At 55.3% G+C, this 15,665-nt stretch overlaps 7 protein-coding genes across 7 annotated transcripts; 4 read left to right on the forward strand and 3 right to left on the reverse strand.

Annotated features, from left to right (window-relative positions):
- Positions 1–91: 91 nt before the first annotated feature.
- On the reverse strand, positions 92–2,010 carry NCS54_00658700 (MFS domain-containing protein; the record flags this gene model as incomplete). Its single annotated transcript, XM_053152039.1, has 4 exons — positions 92–1,126; positions 1,197–1,610; positions 1,671–1,888; positions 1,962–2,010. The coding sequence occupies 4 exons, from the start codon at positions 2,008–2,010 to the stop codon at positions 92–94; spliced, it is 1,716 nt and encodes a 571-aa protein (XP_053008014.1).
- Positions 2,011–2,848: 838 nt separating this feature from the next.
- Positions 2,849–3,444, reverse strand: NCS54_00658800 (Prefoldin subunit 4; the record flags this gene model as incomplete). Its single annotated transcript, XM_053152040.1, has 4 exons — positions 2,849–3,041; positions 3,096–3,163; positions 3,234–3,362; positions 3,418–3,444. 4 exons carry the CDS (start codon positions 3,442–3,444, stop codon positions 2,849–2,851), a joined length of 417 nt encoding a protein of 138 aa, XP_053008015.1.
- Positions 3,445–3,746: 302 nt separating this feature from the next.
- NCS54_00658900 (Hypothetical protein) lies at positions 3,747–4,216 on the forward strand (the record flags this gene model as incomplete). The annotated part of the gene is made up of 4 exons (XM_053152041.1): positions 3,747–3,911; positions 3,969–4,000; positions 4,056–4,137; positions 4,190–4,216. Exons 1-4 carry the CDS (start codon positions 3,816–3,818, stop codon positions 4,214–4,216), a joined length of 237 nt encoding a protein of 78 aa, XP_053008016.1. The 5' UTR covers positions 3,747–3,815.
- A 685-nt stretch (positions 4,217–4,901) lies between these two features.
- On the forward strand, positions 4,902–6,630 carry NCS54_00659000 (Hypothetical protein; the record flags this gene model as incomplete). The annotated part of the gene is made up of 5 exons (XM_053152042.1): positions 4,902–5,296; positions 5,358–5,385; positions 5,455–5,959; positions 6,006–6,394; positions 6,448–6,630. Exons 1-5 carry the CDS (start codon positions 5,136–5,138, stop codon positions 6,628–6,630), a joined length of 1,266 nt encoding a protein of 421 aa, XP_053008017.1. The 5' UTR covers positions 4,902–5,135.
- A 1,450-nt stretch (positions 6,631–8,080) lies between these two features.
- On the forward strand, positions 8,081–11,113 carry NCS54_00659100 (Hypothetical protein; the record flags this gene model as incomplete). Its single annotated transcript, XM_053152043.1, has 1 exon — positions 8,081–11,113. The coding sequence occupies one exon, from the start codon at positions 8,081–8,083 to the stop codon at positions 11,111–11,113; it is 3,033 nt and encodes a 1,010-aa protein (XP_053008018.1).
- A 1,124-nt stretch (positions 11,114–12,237) lies between these two features.
- On the forward strand, positions 12,238–13,652 carry NCS54_00659200 (Peptidase A1 domain-containing protein; the record flags this gene model as incomplete). Its single annotated transcript, XM_053152044.1, has 4 exons — positions 12,238–12,469; positions 12,520–12,634; positions 12,681–12,805; positions 12,859–13,652. The coding sequence occupies 4 exons, from the start codon at positions 12,238–12,240 to the stop codon at positions 13,650–13,652; spliced, it is 1,266 nt and encodes a 421-aa protein (XP_053008019.1).
- A 929-nt stretch (positions 13,653–14,581) lies between these two features.
- Positions 14,582–15,231, reverse strand: NCS54_00659300 (Hypothetical protein; the record flags this gene model as incomplete). The annotated part of the gene is made up of 3 exons (XM_053152045.1): positions 14,582–14,918; positions 14,979–15,068; positions 15,170–15,231. The coding sequence occupies 3 exons, from the start codon at positions 15,229–15,231 to the stop codon at positions 14,582–14,584; spliced, it is 489 nt and encodes a 162-aa protein (XP_053008020.1).
- Positions 15,232–15,665: the final 434 nt, after the last annotated feature.

The raw sequence follows: 15,665 nt of genomic DNA on the forward strand, positions 1-15,665 counted from the left end.
GAGTCAGTAGTCAGTATGGGCACCAAGAGGCTGGGAGGAAAGGGTGCGGTCTGGGAACCACCAGGCGACTCTGAACAAGGCCAAGACCACTTTAGACGTATTCCTTCTCCTTCTCGTCCTCCTTGTCCCTCAACTCAATACGCTCCAGCCGAGCCCTTGCCTCACCCTCCTTGCGCTGCATCTCCTCCTTTCGTTCACGCAACGCAATGCAGAAGCGAGAGCGGGCACGAATGCTGGGACCCTTCCAGATGAAGACGAATGGAATGATGCACATGAGAGCACTGAGACCTCCAAGAAGGGAACATGCACCGGGAATTTCAAGGCGACGGAACATGGGGGTTGTGGCCAGGGGTAAGACCACTGCAAAGAGAGAGCGGCAGGTAGAAGCAGCGGCATTGGCGGAAGCGGCGAAGATCTCGTAGGCGTCTGTGAGATAGTTGAGCATGGCCATAAAGATGAGCATGAAACCCATGCCAAAGGGAATGCCAGCCAGCATGGGTGCGATAAAGGAAACACCTTCGCGAGCGGACCAGCCCAGCCAGAAGAGAGAGATGACGAAGAGGGGACCACCAAGGCAGGCCAGGGGGAGGCGACGGTATTCCTCACGCTGAACCCAGGGGGCATCGCGGGCTGTAGCACGGGCTAGGGCGTTATCCCAGGCCCAGAAGATGGGCAGAGTCACGGCTGCACCGCCAAAGATGGGGAGGTAGGCTAGGCCTGTGACACCGGGTGAAAGGCCATACACGTCTTGGAAGATGATGGGGAATGCCTGGAAGGACATGTAGAAGATGGTGTAGACGAGGGAGAGGTAGGCACAGGTGGTAGTGACGATGGGCTCAAAGATGAGCATGCGAAGGGGTCGGGTGAGAACCACAGTGAGAAGCTGTCTGAGGTCTGTTGACTCGAGATCGCGAGGGGCAATAGCTCTAGAGGCTGGGTCTTCCTTGCGGATCTTGCGGGCACGGCGGGATAGGAGGATTGGTCCGTAGGTCTCGGGGAGAAAAGCGATGAGGACGAGGGTCACACCGGCGACGATGAGGGCAATCCAGAAGACCCAACGCCAGCCAATGCTAGGACCAGCGAATCCAGAGATGATGGGAGAAAGAATAGGGCCTCCGGTTGTACACTATTATCTCGAATTAGTTTGGGTTCTTTAATCAGGTATTGGCAAGTCATAATGACGTTGGGCAACTCACCACCATGAAGATGGCAAAGGCTCTTCCTCTCGTCCGGGGGTCATTATACACATCCGCCAGGATACCAGCAACAATAGCAATAGGCGAGCTCGCAAAGGCACCGCAGAAGAAGCGAAAGATGAGTAGGGCAGGCCAATTGGGGGCGAGGGCGCAAGCCATGGTGAAGACAGTGAAGAGACCAAAGGTCGCGAAACTGAGATCTCTCCGACCGAAGTGCTCGCTCAGAGGGCCCCAGATTATGGGACCAAAGACGTAGCCGATGAGGTAGACCGATATGGGTAAGACTTTCCCGGCTTGGGAGGTGATACCAAAGTCCTCGACGATGTTGGGGATGGCTAAGCTGGGCAGGGCAGAGCCCATGGTGGAGTTGATAACTAGCACCGCCGTGTAGAAGAGGACCAGGTTCTTCTTCGACTACACACACAGAATCATCGTCAGCAGAGTACCTACTAGACTAGATCCAAAGTCACATACCTTTGACCAGTTGTATGGGTTCTCGGGGTCGTCTAACTCCCAATTGACGAGAACCTCGTTTGTACGGCTTCGAGTTCGCGAGCGAATGTTGTGAAGGGCACCGATGCCTCGATCTGCCGCCTCTTCTTCATAGCGGGATTGAGCTTCGATCTCTTCTAGACGGTTGATTCTATCTGAGAAAGTACTGCTTCTTCTCCGACCCCCTGGTTGTGCGTAAGCTCACGATCCAAGACGACACAAGGCATTGGTAATCAAGGCACAGAAAATGGTACAGCGGTGGCGTTTACTCACGGTATGGGGACGGATCCCGCATCGTCTCGCCGGATTCACTCGAAGGCATGTTGTTCGTATGAGCTCAAGATACAGTCAAGTCACTGAGGTTATTCACACAAGACACGGGTCAATTGGAGAAACAGAGTGGCAACAGGTAGTTATCCGAGGATGCAGAAAAAAGGAAGCATGTTGGCCCAGCACGCAAAGCGGAGCAATGTCCTCTGACTCTTTGAGTGTTCCCATGACGGTCAGTTCATCAACACAAGGGCGTTCAACCCCGCCCAAAAGCCGGGGATAAGACGGCTCCGGTCCACGATTGGCTATCTCGCAGTCCGGAGCCGGGCCTCAAAATATGGGGGGCGGTTCGGATGGGCGTGGGCTGGCGCCGTCTTCGGGGGGGCGAGTGTGTGTGGGAGAACATTGCTCTGCGGGAGACCATCGTGGAGGAGGGAGGATGCTACCCGAGGTGAGTTGCCTATCCCGGACCGATCAATCGGATATCGATCGCAGCCCAGTTCGCGTTAGCGCGGAGAGCATCGAGATTGCATGACGAATCGCGGCAGAGGTGATGGATAGACCGCTTTATCAACGAGATTCGCCTTTGGCTCCTTTTTTTTTCGGCCGACAGGGTTTTTGCTTGCGGACCGGCAGTGAGAGCCGGAAAAGTGACAGAACACTAGGCCCGGGCAGTTGCTCTGCCATGCCGACCCTGGTAGAGGCGTCCATCGGAATTAGAGACCGACTTTGAGGCCCGTTTTGGGTGCGTCACGAGATCTGCTGTCAAAGGTTGTCCAGGCTGCTGCATTTCAAATGAACTAAGGATAAGAGTTCACCCGGTGTTGGTTTGTCATGGGCTTTGCCTTTTCTCGTTTCGAGGGGGGTATCAAGAGCTTCAAGTTTCTTGTTCAGGTCTCTAGGTTGATTTGCTTTCCGAATCTGGCATACAGCTCGACCTTGAGCTTGGTCATGTCCTCGCGGATGGACGAAAGCTTCTCCTCCAGCTCTGTCGACTCCTCCTCGAGCTTCTCTGTGGCTTCTTCGAGCATCTCCTGAGCCTGCTCTAGGGAGACGTGGAAGAAGGCATCGCCGATCTTGTACCTGTGGCGGTGGTCAGCCGGTGATCATGGAGAGAGACGGGAAGAGGATCTGTACTGAATCTTTTCGTCCTCGTCGGCAAGTTCGAGTTCTGTGGATAAGTCGTCGAGTTCCTCCTTTTCCTTCTTCAGAGGGATCAGTATATGTCCAAGAAGGTTGTATAATTCGTTGGGTAGGTAGCCCCAGCAGACGTACGTTCTTTGCCCCCAGCTCCTCCTCCAAGACAATCTCACGCTGGTGTAGCCGGCTGAATCGGTTGATCTTGTCCTGATCCTCTCGTCGCACCTCGACTTCGTCGGTCGTCTCCTCGTCCGCCTTGGACAGCTAGAGAATTGTTAGACGTGATCATGCTCAGAGCGACCGACAGGAGAGTACTCACCATGCGGCGCTGCATTATTGAGGCCATGTTGGGCAACTGAGGCGTGTCTGTTGTACGGATATCGAGCTTGTGATCTTGCGCCCACAGCTCGAATGCTACCAGAGAGTCCAAGGTGGGTTACAGTGCGGGGATAAGGCATCTGGGCTGACACTGTACGCCTGAGCCCCTCCTCAGGTTCCTTCCGCACTGAAATTGCCCTGAGCGGGTCAGGCTGAGGGTGTGAAGCTCCGAGGTACGTACCTCAAGCTCGGGCGCTGCCGATTGGTCAACTCCGCACTCAAGGCACCAGGTGAGGTCAGAGAGCCGCCAGGCTGAAAACACGCCTTATCAACATCCAATTGCGGGGACAGCTCAAGCGTGTAAACAAGTCGACCAGCTTCATCATCAGCATCGTCACCATGGCGCTCGGAAAGAAGCCATACCCTAAGGCGACCGTCAAGAAGATCATCAAGGCGCATTCTAATCACAATATCAAAAAGAATGCCGACGTCACGGTGCGTGTGGATAGGCTCGCGATCGCAACATGTCATGCTAATGTTTACATGCTATAGATCTTCCTCGACTATGTCCTGTTCATGGAAACGTACGACTTCGAAGTCCTAAATCGATCGATAGCACGCTAATATTCATGATAACAGTCTAGTCAAGGAAGCGGCGATTCAATCGAAGCAATCGGGCGAGCGAGGACTGTCTGCGCGAAGCGTCAAGAAGGTGACGAGAGTATGTGCCACGCGATACTTCTCCTCCAACACAAACTGATGGTTCCATCCAGGACACTTTGACAAAGTTCAAGGGCTGAAAGAGACGACTCACTTTGAACCACGACATATGCGATCAAGATCGGATGACAATGGGGCCGATGATGTTAACTGGGTCAAAGAGCTGCATCGCGACGAGCCTGCGCCACCACGACGGCATACTTGCTGGACACTTACAACAGAGTCTATGGCGCAACACAATACGTCTGAGGAAGGCCAGGACATTGACTCCAGATGCGCTGCACCCTCTAAAAGGGGCTCGTCGCAAAGAGGAGACAGATGGAGTGCATTGGCTGGGCACGAGACCAGCTGAATCCAATGCGACTTGGCGGGTTAGTGGGGCAGTTTGCCATGACGATGGATGGCAACTGGAACAATGCAGCCCCTTGAACCAAGGGACGGGAGGATACGTAGCTGTCGCAAAGGCAGAGAATGGGAGAACACGGCGACAGAAATGAATCAAGACAAAGCATGCCAATTGAACCATTGTTGGATTGTGTCTCGATGACTCCATCCATTCTTCTTGCTGCTTCTAGAAGAGTGGCCAGTGTCGCTCAGAGGCCATGCAGGGGGTTGCCGGGCACTTGGGGTTAGTGCCACTGGCGCCCGGGCTGGCACTGGCGCTCACTGCCCTGGGCCTGGGCTGCCTGGGCGGGCTGGCTGGCCTCGTTTGGCCTGTACCACCACCACCACAACTTGGCCTTCTTCTTCCTCTCCAACTCCTCTTTTTCGTCTTCTCCCACAACTCACCCGCATTCTCCACCTCTCCACCCCTCTGCTTCGGCATCCATCTTACCTGTACTCCCTCTCGATCCTCTCTACGACGTTTACGTCCCTAAACCAAGCTCTCTCCACCTCTGCAAGCCTGTCGCACGTCACCGACGACAGCATCTCCAACCCTCGCGCAAACAGTCTCTGACTCGATCCTCCACCCTCGACCTCACACCACCCTCTCCCGCGATGGCTGCCCAGGCTGCTCAGCCCGCTTCCAAGTCGGCCAAGAAGAAGGCCGCCAAGGCCATCGAGCGAACTGAATCCCCCGCCCCCAGCGTCACCTCCGCCGTCGCCGATAAGACCGGCGACGACACCTTCGAGTCCCCCTACATCAAGGAGCTCCAAAAGTGAGTATCGCCGCTCTGCTGCGGCAGTTTTATAGGAGCTCGACGCTGACGGTCGCAAAAGGAACATTCGCAATGTCAACAAGAAGATTGTGAGTCTTGCGCATCTCTTTTCGCGCCCAAACGCTTGACGTTTCGTCATACTGACCCCTCGCGACTAGACCAACGCTTCCAAGACCGACGCCCTTCTAAGCCAACACGCTGACAAGTCGCTCGATGAGCTGGTTGCCGCCAAGATCATCAACGCCGACCAGAAGGCCCAGATCCTCAAGAAGCCCGCTCTGCAGGCCCAGCTCGCTCAGTTCGAGGAGCAGCTGACGCAATACCAGAAGGTCGACGAGCAGTACCGGACACGCGCCGCCGCCGACAAGGCCGAGTGGGAGAAGGGCCTCGAGAAGGCCAAGGCCGATGCTGTTGCTGAGGCCAAGGAGGAGGCCAGCAAGTCTCTGAACGACAACCTGCTGGTCCTGTCGCAGTTCCTGCGACTTGCTGCCTACCGCCGTGAGGAGGCTCAGGACCCCGAGTCTGACGAGAGTCAGGCTATTGAGGGCGTCCTCCTTGCCATCTACTCTGGCGACCAGAATGCCGTTCAGTCCATGCTGAAGCTTGTCAACGGTACTGAGGACCAGATCTTCAGCGTTCCCGGAGAGCAGCTGCAGACCACTTGTAAGTTGGCCGACCGTTCCGTCATGTCTTTCCTAACAAGGTGCAGTCTCCAAGGTCAAGTCTTTGGCTCAAGAGTATAAGACTCCGTATGACGAAGTCCCGGCTACCGAGGGTGAGGCTGCTCCCGCCGAGGTTGCCTCGGACCCCACTGTCGCACACGCCTCCGCCACCGAGATCGAAGCTGGCGATGTTTCCGCTCCCGTCGAAGCTGCTGTCCAGCCTCCTTCCAACGGTCTGGCCAATGCCAGCGTGGCCGACGACGCTGCTAACGCCGTCGCCGAGAGCCATTGGGACACCCCTAACCAGGAGCTGTCCGCTTCTCAGGAGTGGGTTGACGTGAAGGCTACTGAGGCTACTGAAGCCGAAGCTGCTGCCCCAGCCCCTGCTGCCAACACTCAGTCTTGGGCTGATGACCACCCTGAACACGCCGCTGAGGTATGTTGATATTGTATACTCGTAAGGGCAACGAGACTAATGCACCTATCCAGACCGCCGCTCCCGCCGACCCCAACGACGGATTCCACCAGGTCCAGCGAAACCGACCTGGCAGCCACCGCGGTCGTGGTCGCGGTGACTGGCGCGGCCGAGGCGGCCACCGTGGTGATGGCCGTGGACGAGGTCGTGGCCACCGTGGTGCCCCCCGAGGCGGCCGCCGCAACGAGGAGTCGTAAACGCTCCCTAACATGACATGGCATGGGTTAGAATCACAACCTACGAATCTCCTTGCATTTCCCGGAGGCAATGTACACCATGAGATGACGGCGTTTGCAAGTCAAGATTTCTTTGGCATTTGGCCGGGGAACGGTGGGCTTGGGGGCTTTGCATTTTGGGGTTTTGCTGATTTTGGGACTCGGAAATACATCTGGCCACGGTGTCGGTCGGAGTCTTTAATACCTTTGTAACACTGTAGGCCTTCCGGAAGGATACATGGGGTAGTAGGTAAACAATGTGAATGGATACCCGCCAGTGTGCTGTCTTGGATGTGAAGTCAGGCTGAGTCGCGTGATGACATTTATGTGAGACGATTCGACTTGGAAGCAAGATGTGATTATTAAATGCAGATGATAATGACCATCGGTTCAGAATCATTTATTTGGCAAAGCATTGGTCAACCCGAGCGCTTCTTGAGCTCTGAGCATCGTGATGTGGCTCGTTGACATAGGGCTGATTTTGAGCTTCGACCTGTGCCGTCATAGGGTTCGCAGGGGTCTTGAAAAGTGTGGGGAGCTTTGGAGGGGTTTCAATTGGCCAGGGGCCGGGTCTTTTCAACCCCGACCGACTTATAGCAACGTGGTCGTAGGAGAGGTGTTGCTGTGAGAGGTAGCGTGCCTTTATTGAAACCGGAATAAGGCGATATTTCTGCCGTTATTGGCGTTGAAAGATTGCATATAATCGGCTGCAGGAATGCATCATGCAAGCTCTCCTGGCTACAGGTTCAAGCTTGGTATACGCCACGGGCATGGTGCGAGAACCCGCGGCACAAGACAAGGGCTTTGCGGCCCAACTAAGCGCAGCTTGCCTCTTCCAAAGAGAACACCTTGGCCAATTCACAGATACACGCATTTTTCCACGGGGTTCTGCCTGTGACCAAAGATCATGAACTTTGAACAACAACTGAGCCACTTGCCACGGCTTGGGACTTGGTTGGGGAATCCTGGGGCTTTGATGTGTCAAGCGAATTGACCGCCAAGACGAGGCCGAAACCAGGGGATCATCCAAGGGAGCTTATCGGGCCAATAGATAATTTTTTCCTGCTTATCGCAATTGTCAGCCTCGCATTACAAGGCACGTCAGCGCCAATCTGTACCTATTGTTAGCTGTCCTCTTTCCTTTGAGTGGCTGGAAACTTGCACAAGCTTTAACAGCCATCGTGGCTTCTTGCTACGGTACTTTAAGTTGTCCCCATTGGAGAGTCAACCTACCCATCCATTGAGGCCACATCAACCTCTCTCACCTACTAACCTTTTTTTAACGAAACTTTCTGGCTCTTTTTTTCCGCCATAGACGTTAATCGTCTTCCCCTTTTTCCTTTTATTGCTTTACAGAGGCGGCGTTCCTCGTTGATAAGACTTGCTCCCCAAAGAATCTGGTGCGCGCGCACCCCCACCAAAAAAACCACCCATGATGGCGTCCTCAAGAGTATCGCCTCTGAAGGCACTCCTGGCGGCCGTCTTCCTCTTTGCCACAAACGTCTTTGCCGTCGCCGCCGTTTTGGGCGTTGATCTCGGCACAGAGTACATCAAGGCCGCCCTCGTCAAGCCCGGCATCCCCCTCGAGATCGTCCTAACAAAGGACTCCCGCCGAAAAGAGACGTCGGCTGTCGTCTTCAAGCCCTCGCGAAATGGTCCCCAGAAGGGCCAGTACCCCGAGAGGGCCTACGGTGCCGACGCCATGGCTCTTGCTCCTCGATTCCCCAGCGACGTCTACCCGAACCTCAAGACCATCCTTGGTCTCACCACACAAGACTCCATTGTCCAGGAGTACGCTGCTCGACACCCCGCCCTCCAATTGGAGACCCACGCCACCCGAGGCACCGCTGCTTTCAAGAGCAAGGCCTTTACAGCTGAGGTGGAGGCATGGATGGTCGAGGAGCTTCTCGCCATGGAGTTGCAGAGCATCCAGAAGAACGCCGAGGTGGCTGCCGGTGACGGAACCAGTGTCCGCTCCATCGTCCTCACCGTTCCTCCCTTCTACACCGTCGACGAAAAGCGGGCCGTCCAGACCGCCGCTGAGCTCGCCGGCCTGAAGGTCCTCAGCCTGGTCAGCGATGGTCTGGCCGTCGGTCTCAACTACGCCACCAGCCGAGAGTTCCCCAACGTCAGCAACGGATCCAAGCCCGAGTACAACCTGGTGTTCGACATGGGCGCCGGCTCTACTAAGGCTACTGTCATGAAGTTCCAGAGCCGATCCGTCAAGGACATTGGCAAGTACAACAAGACCGTCCAGGAGGTCCAGGTTCTGGGCGCTGGCTGGGACCGAACCCTTGGCGGAGATGCTCTGAACTACCTCATCCTCGACGACATGGTCTCACAGTTTGTCGAGTCCAAGGGCGCCCAGAAGATCTCTGTCACCGCCGAGGACGTCAAGGCCCACGGTCGCGCCGTCGCGAAGCTCTCCAACCAAGTTGAGAAGCTTCGCCATGTCCTCAGCGCCAACCAGAACACCGGAGCCAGCTTCGAGGGTCTATACGAGGACATTGACTTCAAGTACAAGATCACTCGCACTCAGTTCGAGGAGATGGCTGAGGAGCACGCCGAGAGGATCACCGTTGTCGTCAACGATGCCCTTAAGATGGCCAACCTTGACATTATCGACATTGACTCCATCATTCTTAACGGAGGCGCTACCCGAACTCCCTTTGTCCAGAAGGTTCTTGAGAAGCTTGCCGGTACCCCAGAGAAGATCCGAACCAACGTCAACTCTGACGAAGCCGCCGTCTTTGGTGCCGGTTTCAGGGCCGCCGAGCTCAGCCCCAGCTTCCGCGTCAAGGAGATCCGAATTGCAGAGGGTGCTTTGTACCCGGCCGGTCTGAAGTGGACTGCCGGCGAGGAGACTCAGCACCAGCGTCTCTGGTCTGCTGTGTCTCACCAGGGCACCCCTAAGGAGGTCACCTTCACCAACGACCAAGACTTTACTGCTACATTCTACCAGCAGGTCGGTTCTGAGGAGAAGGATGTCAAGACTCTGACCACCAAGAACCTGACTGCTACTTTCGCGGCCATCAAGGAGAAGTACCCTTCGTGCATCGAGTCGGACATTCATTTCAAGCTCGCCGTTAGACCGAGCAGCGAGAACGGCGAAGTCGAGGTCGTCAAGGCCGCTGTCGAGTGCGAGGCCGAGGTGAAGGACGGCTTCGTGGATGGAGTCAAGAACCTCTTTGGGTTCGGAAAGAAGGACCAGAAGCCTCTCAAGGAAGAGGAGAAGGTCGAGGGCTCTGAGGAGGAGATGAAGGAGAAGGCTTCCGAGGAGGCCTCTTCCTCTACTGAGTCCGCCGAATCCGCTTCGTCGGAGGCTGAGGCCACGGCCTCTGGCAGCACTGAAGAAGTCAAGCCCGACGTCAAGAAGAGAGAGACTGTTGGCATCCCCGTGGGCGTGACCTTGAAGAATGTCGGCATTCCCGATCTCACCAAGGCCGAGATTTCCAAGTCCAAGGACCGCCTCAAGGCTTTTGCCGCTTCCGACAAGGCTCGGCTACAGAGAGAGGAGGCCCTTAACCAGCTTGAGGGATACACCTACAAGATTAGAGATCTCCTTGAGAACGACGCCTTTGTCGCCGCCGCCACCGAGGAGGAGAAGACCAAGCTGGCTGAGCTCTCGAGCGAAACCAGCGAGTGGCTCTATGACGATGGAGCTGATGCTTCCAAGGATGTGCTCAAGGCCAAGCTCAAGGTCCTCCAGGACCGTGTTGCCCCTATTCAGAAGAGGGCTGATGAGGCTGAGAAGCGCCCTGAGCAGATCGCTGCTCTGAAGGGCATCTTGGAAAAGACTTCAGAGTTTATTGAGCAGATCAAGGGGCAGATCAAGGAGCACGAGAGCTGGCATTCGTCCGCTTCGGCCTCTGCTTCTGCCTCTGAGGCGATCAAGTCCAGCACCACTGAGGTTCCCGCTGAGAAGGAGACTGGCGAGTTTGACGGCCTCGAGGACGAGGACAGCGCGTCGACAACGACGACTCGCAAGATGGAGGACGTCATCAAGGAGAAGGGACCCATTCCCCCTCTCTACGTGATTGAAGACCTCACCGAGGTGATCACTCTTCACAAGTCAACCAAGGAGTGGTTGAGCGAGATGGAGGTCAAGCAGGCAGCCCTGAGCGCGGTCGAGAACCCCGTGCTCCTTCTCAAGGATCTCATTGCCAAGCGCGAGAAGCTCGAGAAGGCCGGTATGGAGGTGGCCCTCAAGGGCGCCAGGAAGGTGGAGGAGAAGTCGCGACAGGCCAAGAAGAACGCCAAGGCGGCCAAGAAGAGCAAGAAGAGCAAGTCTTCGTCGACGGCGAGCGGTGACGCGTCTGAGGAGACGGTCAAAATCAACGCCGAGGACTTTATGAAGGACGGAGAGCTTGACCAGGAGCAGCTGGAGAAGCTGATCAAGCAGCTCAAGTTGGAGAAGAAGGGTGAGGAGGAGGGAGAGAAGAAGCCCACGCATGACGAGCTATAGATGGCGGCGCCCAGTTGGTTCTTTGATTGTTTTTTGTAGCTCAAAAAGGAAAGCTACTTACCTACCTACCATTTTGGTGTTGATATTGTATGAGTTGATTGATACCGGTACGGATGTTGATAGAGCATCTGGCCACGAGCAAGTAGACACTTGAATGAGGACATAGTCACGATATCTCATGATACTTGCGTAGCTCTCTGATATTGTAGGTGACACGTATCTTGTCTTGGTCACTTGACGGACTGTTCCATGGAAGCCAACGCATCCATTCCCGAGATGCTCCCACGTCCGACATGTCATCAACAAAGGTCCTCGGCAACAGCTCGCACGGGGAGCCAAAAAAAACTCGTCATCGACTCCCCAGTCCCGTTCCCCGTGACCGATCCTGTCCAAGTTTGCCTCGTGGGTTCTCATGTATCGTATCAATGCCATGCTGTCCCTGTTACCAGTTGTACTTGAATTGTACTTGCACATGGAGAAACCATAGATCTCCTCCACGAGGCCTCCTCCCTCCCCCCTTTTCCCCCTTACTAAGATTGTACCTCTAATCGTACATATGCGTGTCTGGAGTTGTGCTTGTGTAGCATCGTTGCTACCGGAGACGCGGATAGGAGAAAAAAACACAGGTTCCCGTCTCTCGTTTTTTTTGTTTGCTACAAACAGAACTTGAGGAGATACAAGAAACGCGTGTTGTGTAAGGGGGGTAAAGAGGTCGTCTAGATGAGGCGACTGTCATACAGCGGAAAGAGCCTGTTTATATTTGATTGCCTCTCTTTTTTTTTTCCTACAGGGAATGAAACCCTTTTTGATCTCGTGATGGAAAGTTTGAGGAATAAAGAAACATCTTGGCAGTGGTTTGAGAGGGTCTTTTCTGGTGCTGTCGTACATTGTCGATTGGTGATGGTGTTTCTAAGTGATTCACTGGCCTTGCACTGTCAACCAGCGTTTTTTTCTTGCCATATAATTCTCTTCCTTTCTTCTTCCCGCCTTCCTTTCCTCAGGTAGACAATAACCCTCCTATCTCAAACGTTTACCATCCGTCGCTCCTTCCTCCTCCTCAACCCTCTCGCTTCACCTTCTTCACGTTCACACACGCCAGTCTATCTATACAATATTCTCCAACCATGAGAAGCCCTCTTTTGCTCGTCACGCTCCTTGCGACAAGCTTCGCTACTGCCCTCGTCGCGCCTGCTGGCAAGGTTCCGGTGGGCAAGGTTCCTGCTGGCTTCTCTCTCGAGGCGAGCACGCGCAGTGGCTCCAAGCCCAGCTTTGTCAAGGCGCTCGTGGCTGCAAAGGAGAAATGGGGCGGTGGTGTTCCGCGAGAGACCCTGGAGGCCTTTTCTCTTCTTGAGGACGGTAAGATGATGTGATGTATCGACGTGAAATAGAGTGCTGATGGCGTGCAGATGGCCAGGTGAACGTGGAGCCTCTCGAGAACGACGCCATCTACATCGCCGACGTCAAGATTGGAAACCCTCCCCAGACGGTCAAGATTGCCATCGACACTGGATCTGCTGATTTGTAAGAAGCCCACGTTTATTGTACTGGTGCTCTGCTGACTGTTTAGCTGGGTGCAATCCTCCGACACCATCTATCGATTCAACCCCGAGGGTCCCTGGGCTCCTCAGTACAAGCCCAACATGTCCAGGACCTCTCGTCGCCTCCGCGATGCGATGTGGGATGTTTCCTATGGTGAGTTGACATACTCACCAATATCTGGTCAAATCTCTAACTCGTGGTTTTAGTCGACGGTTCTCATGCTCACGGCAGTGTCTATCTCGATACGGTCCGCATGGGCGGCTTCGAACTCAAGGACGCAGCCATCCAGTCAGCGCACATCGTCGCCATGCGGTTTGAGACTCGCACCGAGATCACGGGCATCATGGGCCTCGCCAAGAACCTCTCCAGCAACGTCAGCCCCCAGACTCCCTCTCTGCTCGATACGCTGCGTCCCCATCTCGACAGCCCAGTCTTCACCGCTGATCTGCGTCGCAACGCCACGGGCCGCTTCGATTTCGGTCGTATCGACGAGAGCCGGATGAAGGACAACATCACGTGGGTCAACACGCGCGAGGACAGTCCTCACTGGGACGTCACCTTTGACATGACAGCCTGGAACGGTCAGCGTCGTGTCTGGTTCGCCCACACGTTCGAGGCCACCGTCGACACGGGCACCTCGCTGCTGTTCATGCCCCCTTCCCTTGCCGCTCTGTACTGGTACGACGTGCCAGGCATGCGCGTCGACCCTCGCCTCGACAACTCCTTTACCTTTCCCTGCCAGTTTGCCGACGGTCTGCCAGACCTGATGTTCAAGATACCCGGCACAGAGCACATCTTGACCATTCCCGGGTCGTACCTCAACTACGGACCTGTTAAGGACGATCCAGAGTACTGCTGGGGAGGCATGCAGAGCGCCGATGCTATTGGCGGCGTCACCATCTTTGGTGACGTGGTGCTCAAGGCGCTGTACGTGGCTTTCGACCTGGAGAACAACAAGGTTGGGTTTGCCAACAAGCATCTCGACGATGTCGACGAGTGACATTTGATGGCACATATTCTTAAGGAGGGCATGCGTGGGACCTAATTCTGCTAATTATGACCAAGTGTGGTACAAGTCAGCTATTGTAATGGTACATTTCGATATGACGCAGCAAGCTAAGGTTAGCAACTGAATTCAAATCGAGACACTTAATCTTGACAAGGACGTGAACAATGTGTGAGGAATCAAGCATGTATTACCCGCCTAGGTGGAATAATCAAGGTAGACACAAACCTGGTGATGCCTCGATTGACATATAAACTCCAACATGGTGATGCACTTGCCATCACTCCAAGTGTCGATCAACAAGACACTCACATGATACCGCCTATCCAGATGCACCCTCGTCCAAACGATTGAATCCCTCCCCTCCCGTATCCTCCCATGCAGCGAACCCTAGCCGAAATATATGTCCTAACCTCGTCGAGTGAGCAACAGCCAGATGTGGTGCGTGCGACCGAGAGCGAGAGGATGAGTGATGTAGTCAAAAATGTTGCGATGCTGCCTCTATAAAACGCCGGGAATCTTTCGTAGCGAACGACATAAAAGGGGGCCCGAGGGAGGGCGCGCCTGGGATCATTTGATTCCCCTCAGTCCCCGGAAACTCCAACAACCAGTATACATGACAAACAGCCGTGGGCATGAACGTTGGTGATGCGCCCAGGCCTGATTCGTGAACATCCAAAAATTACAATGCGAAGCTAACCCCGGTCGCGGAGGTGCCATCGAGCCGGTCTTGAGACAAGTGAGCGGTTTCGATGGCCTTCTCCGCACATGATGCTCGTGTGAGATGAGATCCACCGCGGCAGGGGGTGCTTTGGTCTCCTGAGACTTGACTGGGCCTTGTGAGAAGATTAAAATGGCCTATAGTCGAATGTCGTCCTTATGCTCTCTATTCATGGTCTCCGTCTTGAAAGTCAATCTTCTCGTCAGCGGGGCCCGTCTCGCAAGTCAGCGTGGGTGACGACATAGTATTCACCTTCACTGGCACCCGGGGTCGGGGGCATGTTGCCCGAGGACGGGGCCTGCTGGGTGGCGCGGGCGGTGCCTGGTCGTGAACGGGCCTTGGCGTCATCCTTGGAAGCGTCTTCGGCCTGAAGGTTCTGGTTGTGCTGCTGCTCGTCGTCGGCGGCGCCCTTGTTGGCGACCTGGGGCAGAGGGGGTCGCGATCCGCCCGGAGCGGAGCGGCGGAGGCGGTCCTCCATCTCACGGATACGAGCCTCAAGCGAGGCAAGCTCCTCCGTGTTCTTGTCGACAGTTTGCTTCCTGTAGATACGAGGTTAGGCATCGGCGCCCTGGTCAAGGAGTTGAAAGTGGTAGACCAACTTGTCGTGGACTTGCTGGTCCAGGTCGCTCAGTGAGTTTTCGATGCGAAAAATGTCCATCAGCTCCGCTGAGAAGGAACGGGCGATGGTTCTGTCGAGGATGTAACGGTTAGCTCTGCGCGCGCGCCACTGACGAGTGCATCGACGGCATCGTTTCAACCGTCAATGGGGAGGCATAAAGGGGAGACGGACGATTGAGGGCGACGGCCGTTGGGCTGCCAGTCGCGGTCGAGCTCCTCATCGGTGAGAGTCATGGCGGGCGATTAGAATATGGAGGATATAATGCGAACGAAGAGATATGAGGGTATCACGGAAGGAATTAAGAAGATGTTGGATGATGAAGGAGAGATGAGAGATGGAGGGAGGGAGGGAGGAGGTTTGAAAGAAAGTAGAGGTGAAAGAAAGGTCGGCAGGTTCCCCCCGAAACAACTTACTTTGTACCTTCCCAAGGCCGTACCGCATCCCCGACTCAAGTTCCAAGGGACGGGTAGTACCTTGGAGCTAGCGACTGGCGCATCTCCCTCGGCAGGCTCCCCCCACCTACCGCCCAGGGGACAGCTCCTAGACCCCTCCACTCCCTAGCGGTTAATGGTTAATGGTTCAGAGGGACTGCCCAGCGGGGCTTAGGGCAGCAGGTCCCCTGGAATTAGCGACCTGCCTTCAGGGGGTGTGCGGTCAATGCATGGAG

This window comes from Fusarium falciforme, chromosome 5, assembly GCF_026873545.1.
Source record: "Fusarium falciforme chromosome 5, complete sequence".
Taxonomy (NCBI): domain Eukaryota; kingdom Fungi; phylum Ascomycota; class Sordariomycetes; order Hypocreales; family Nectriaceae; genus Fusarium; species Fusarium falciforme.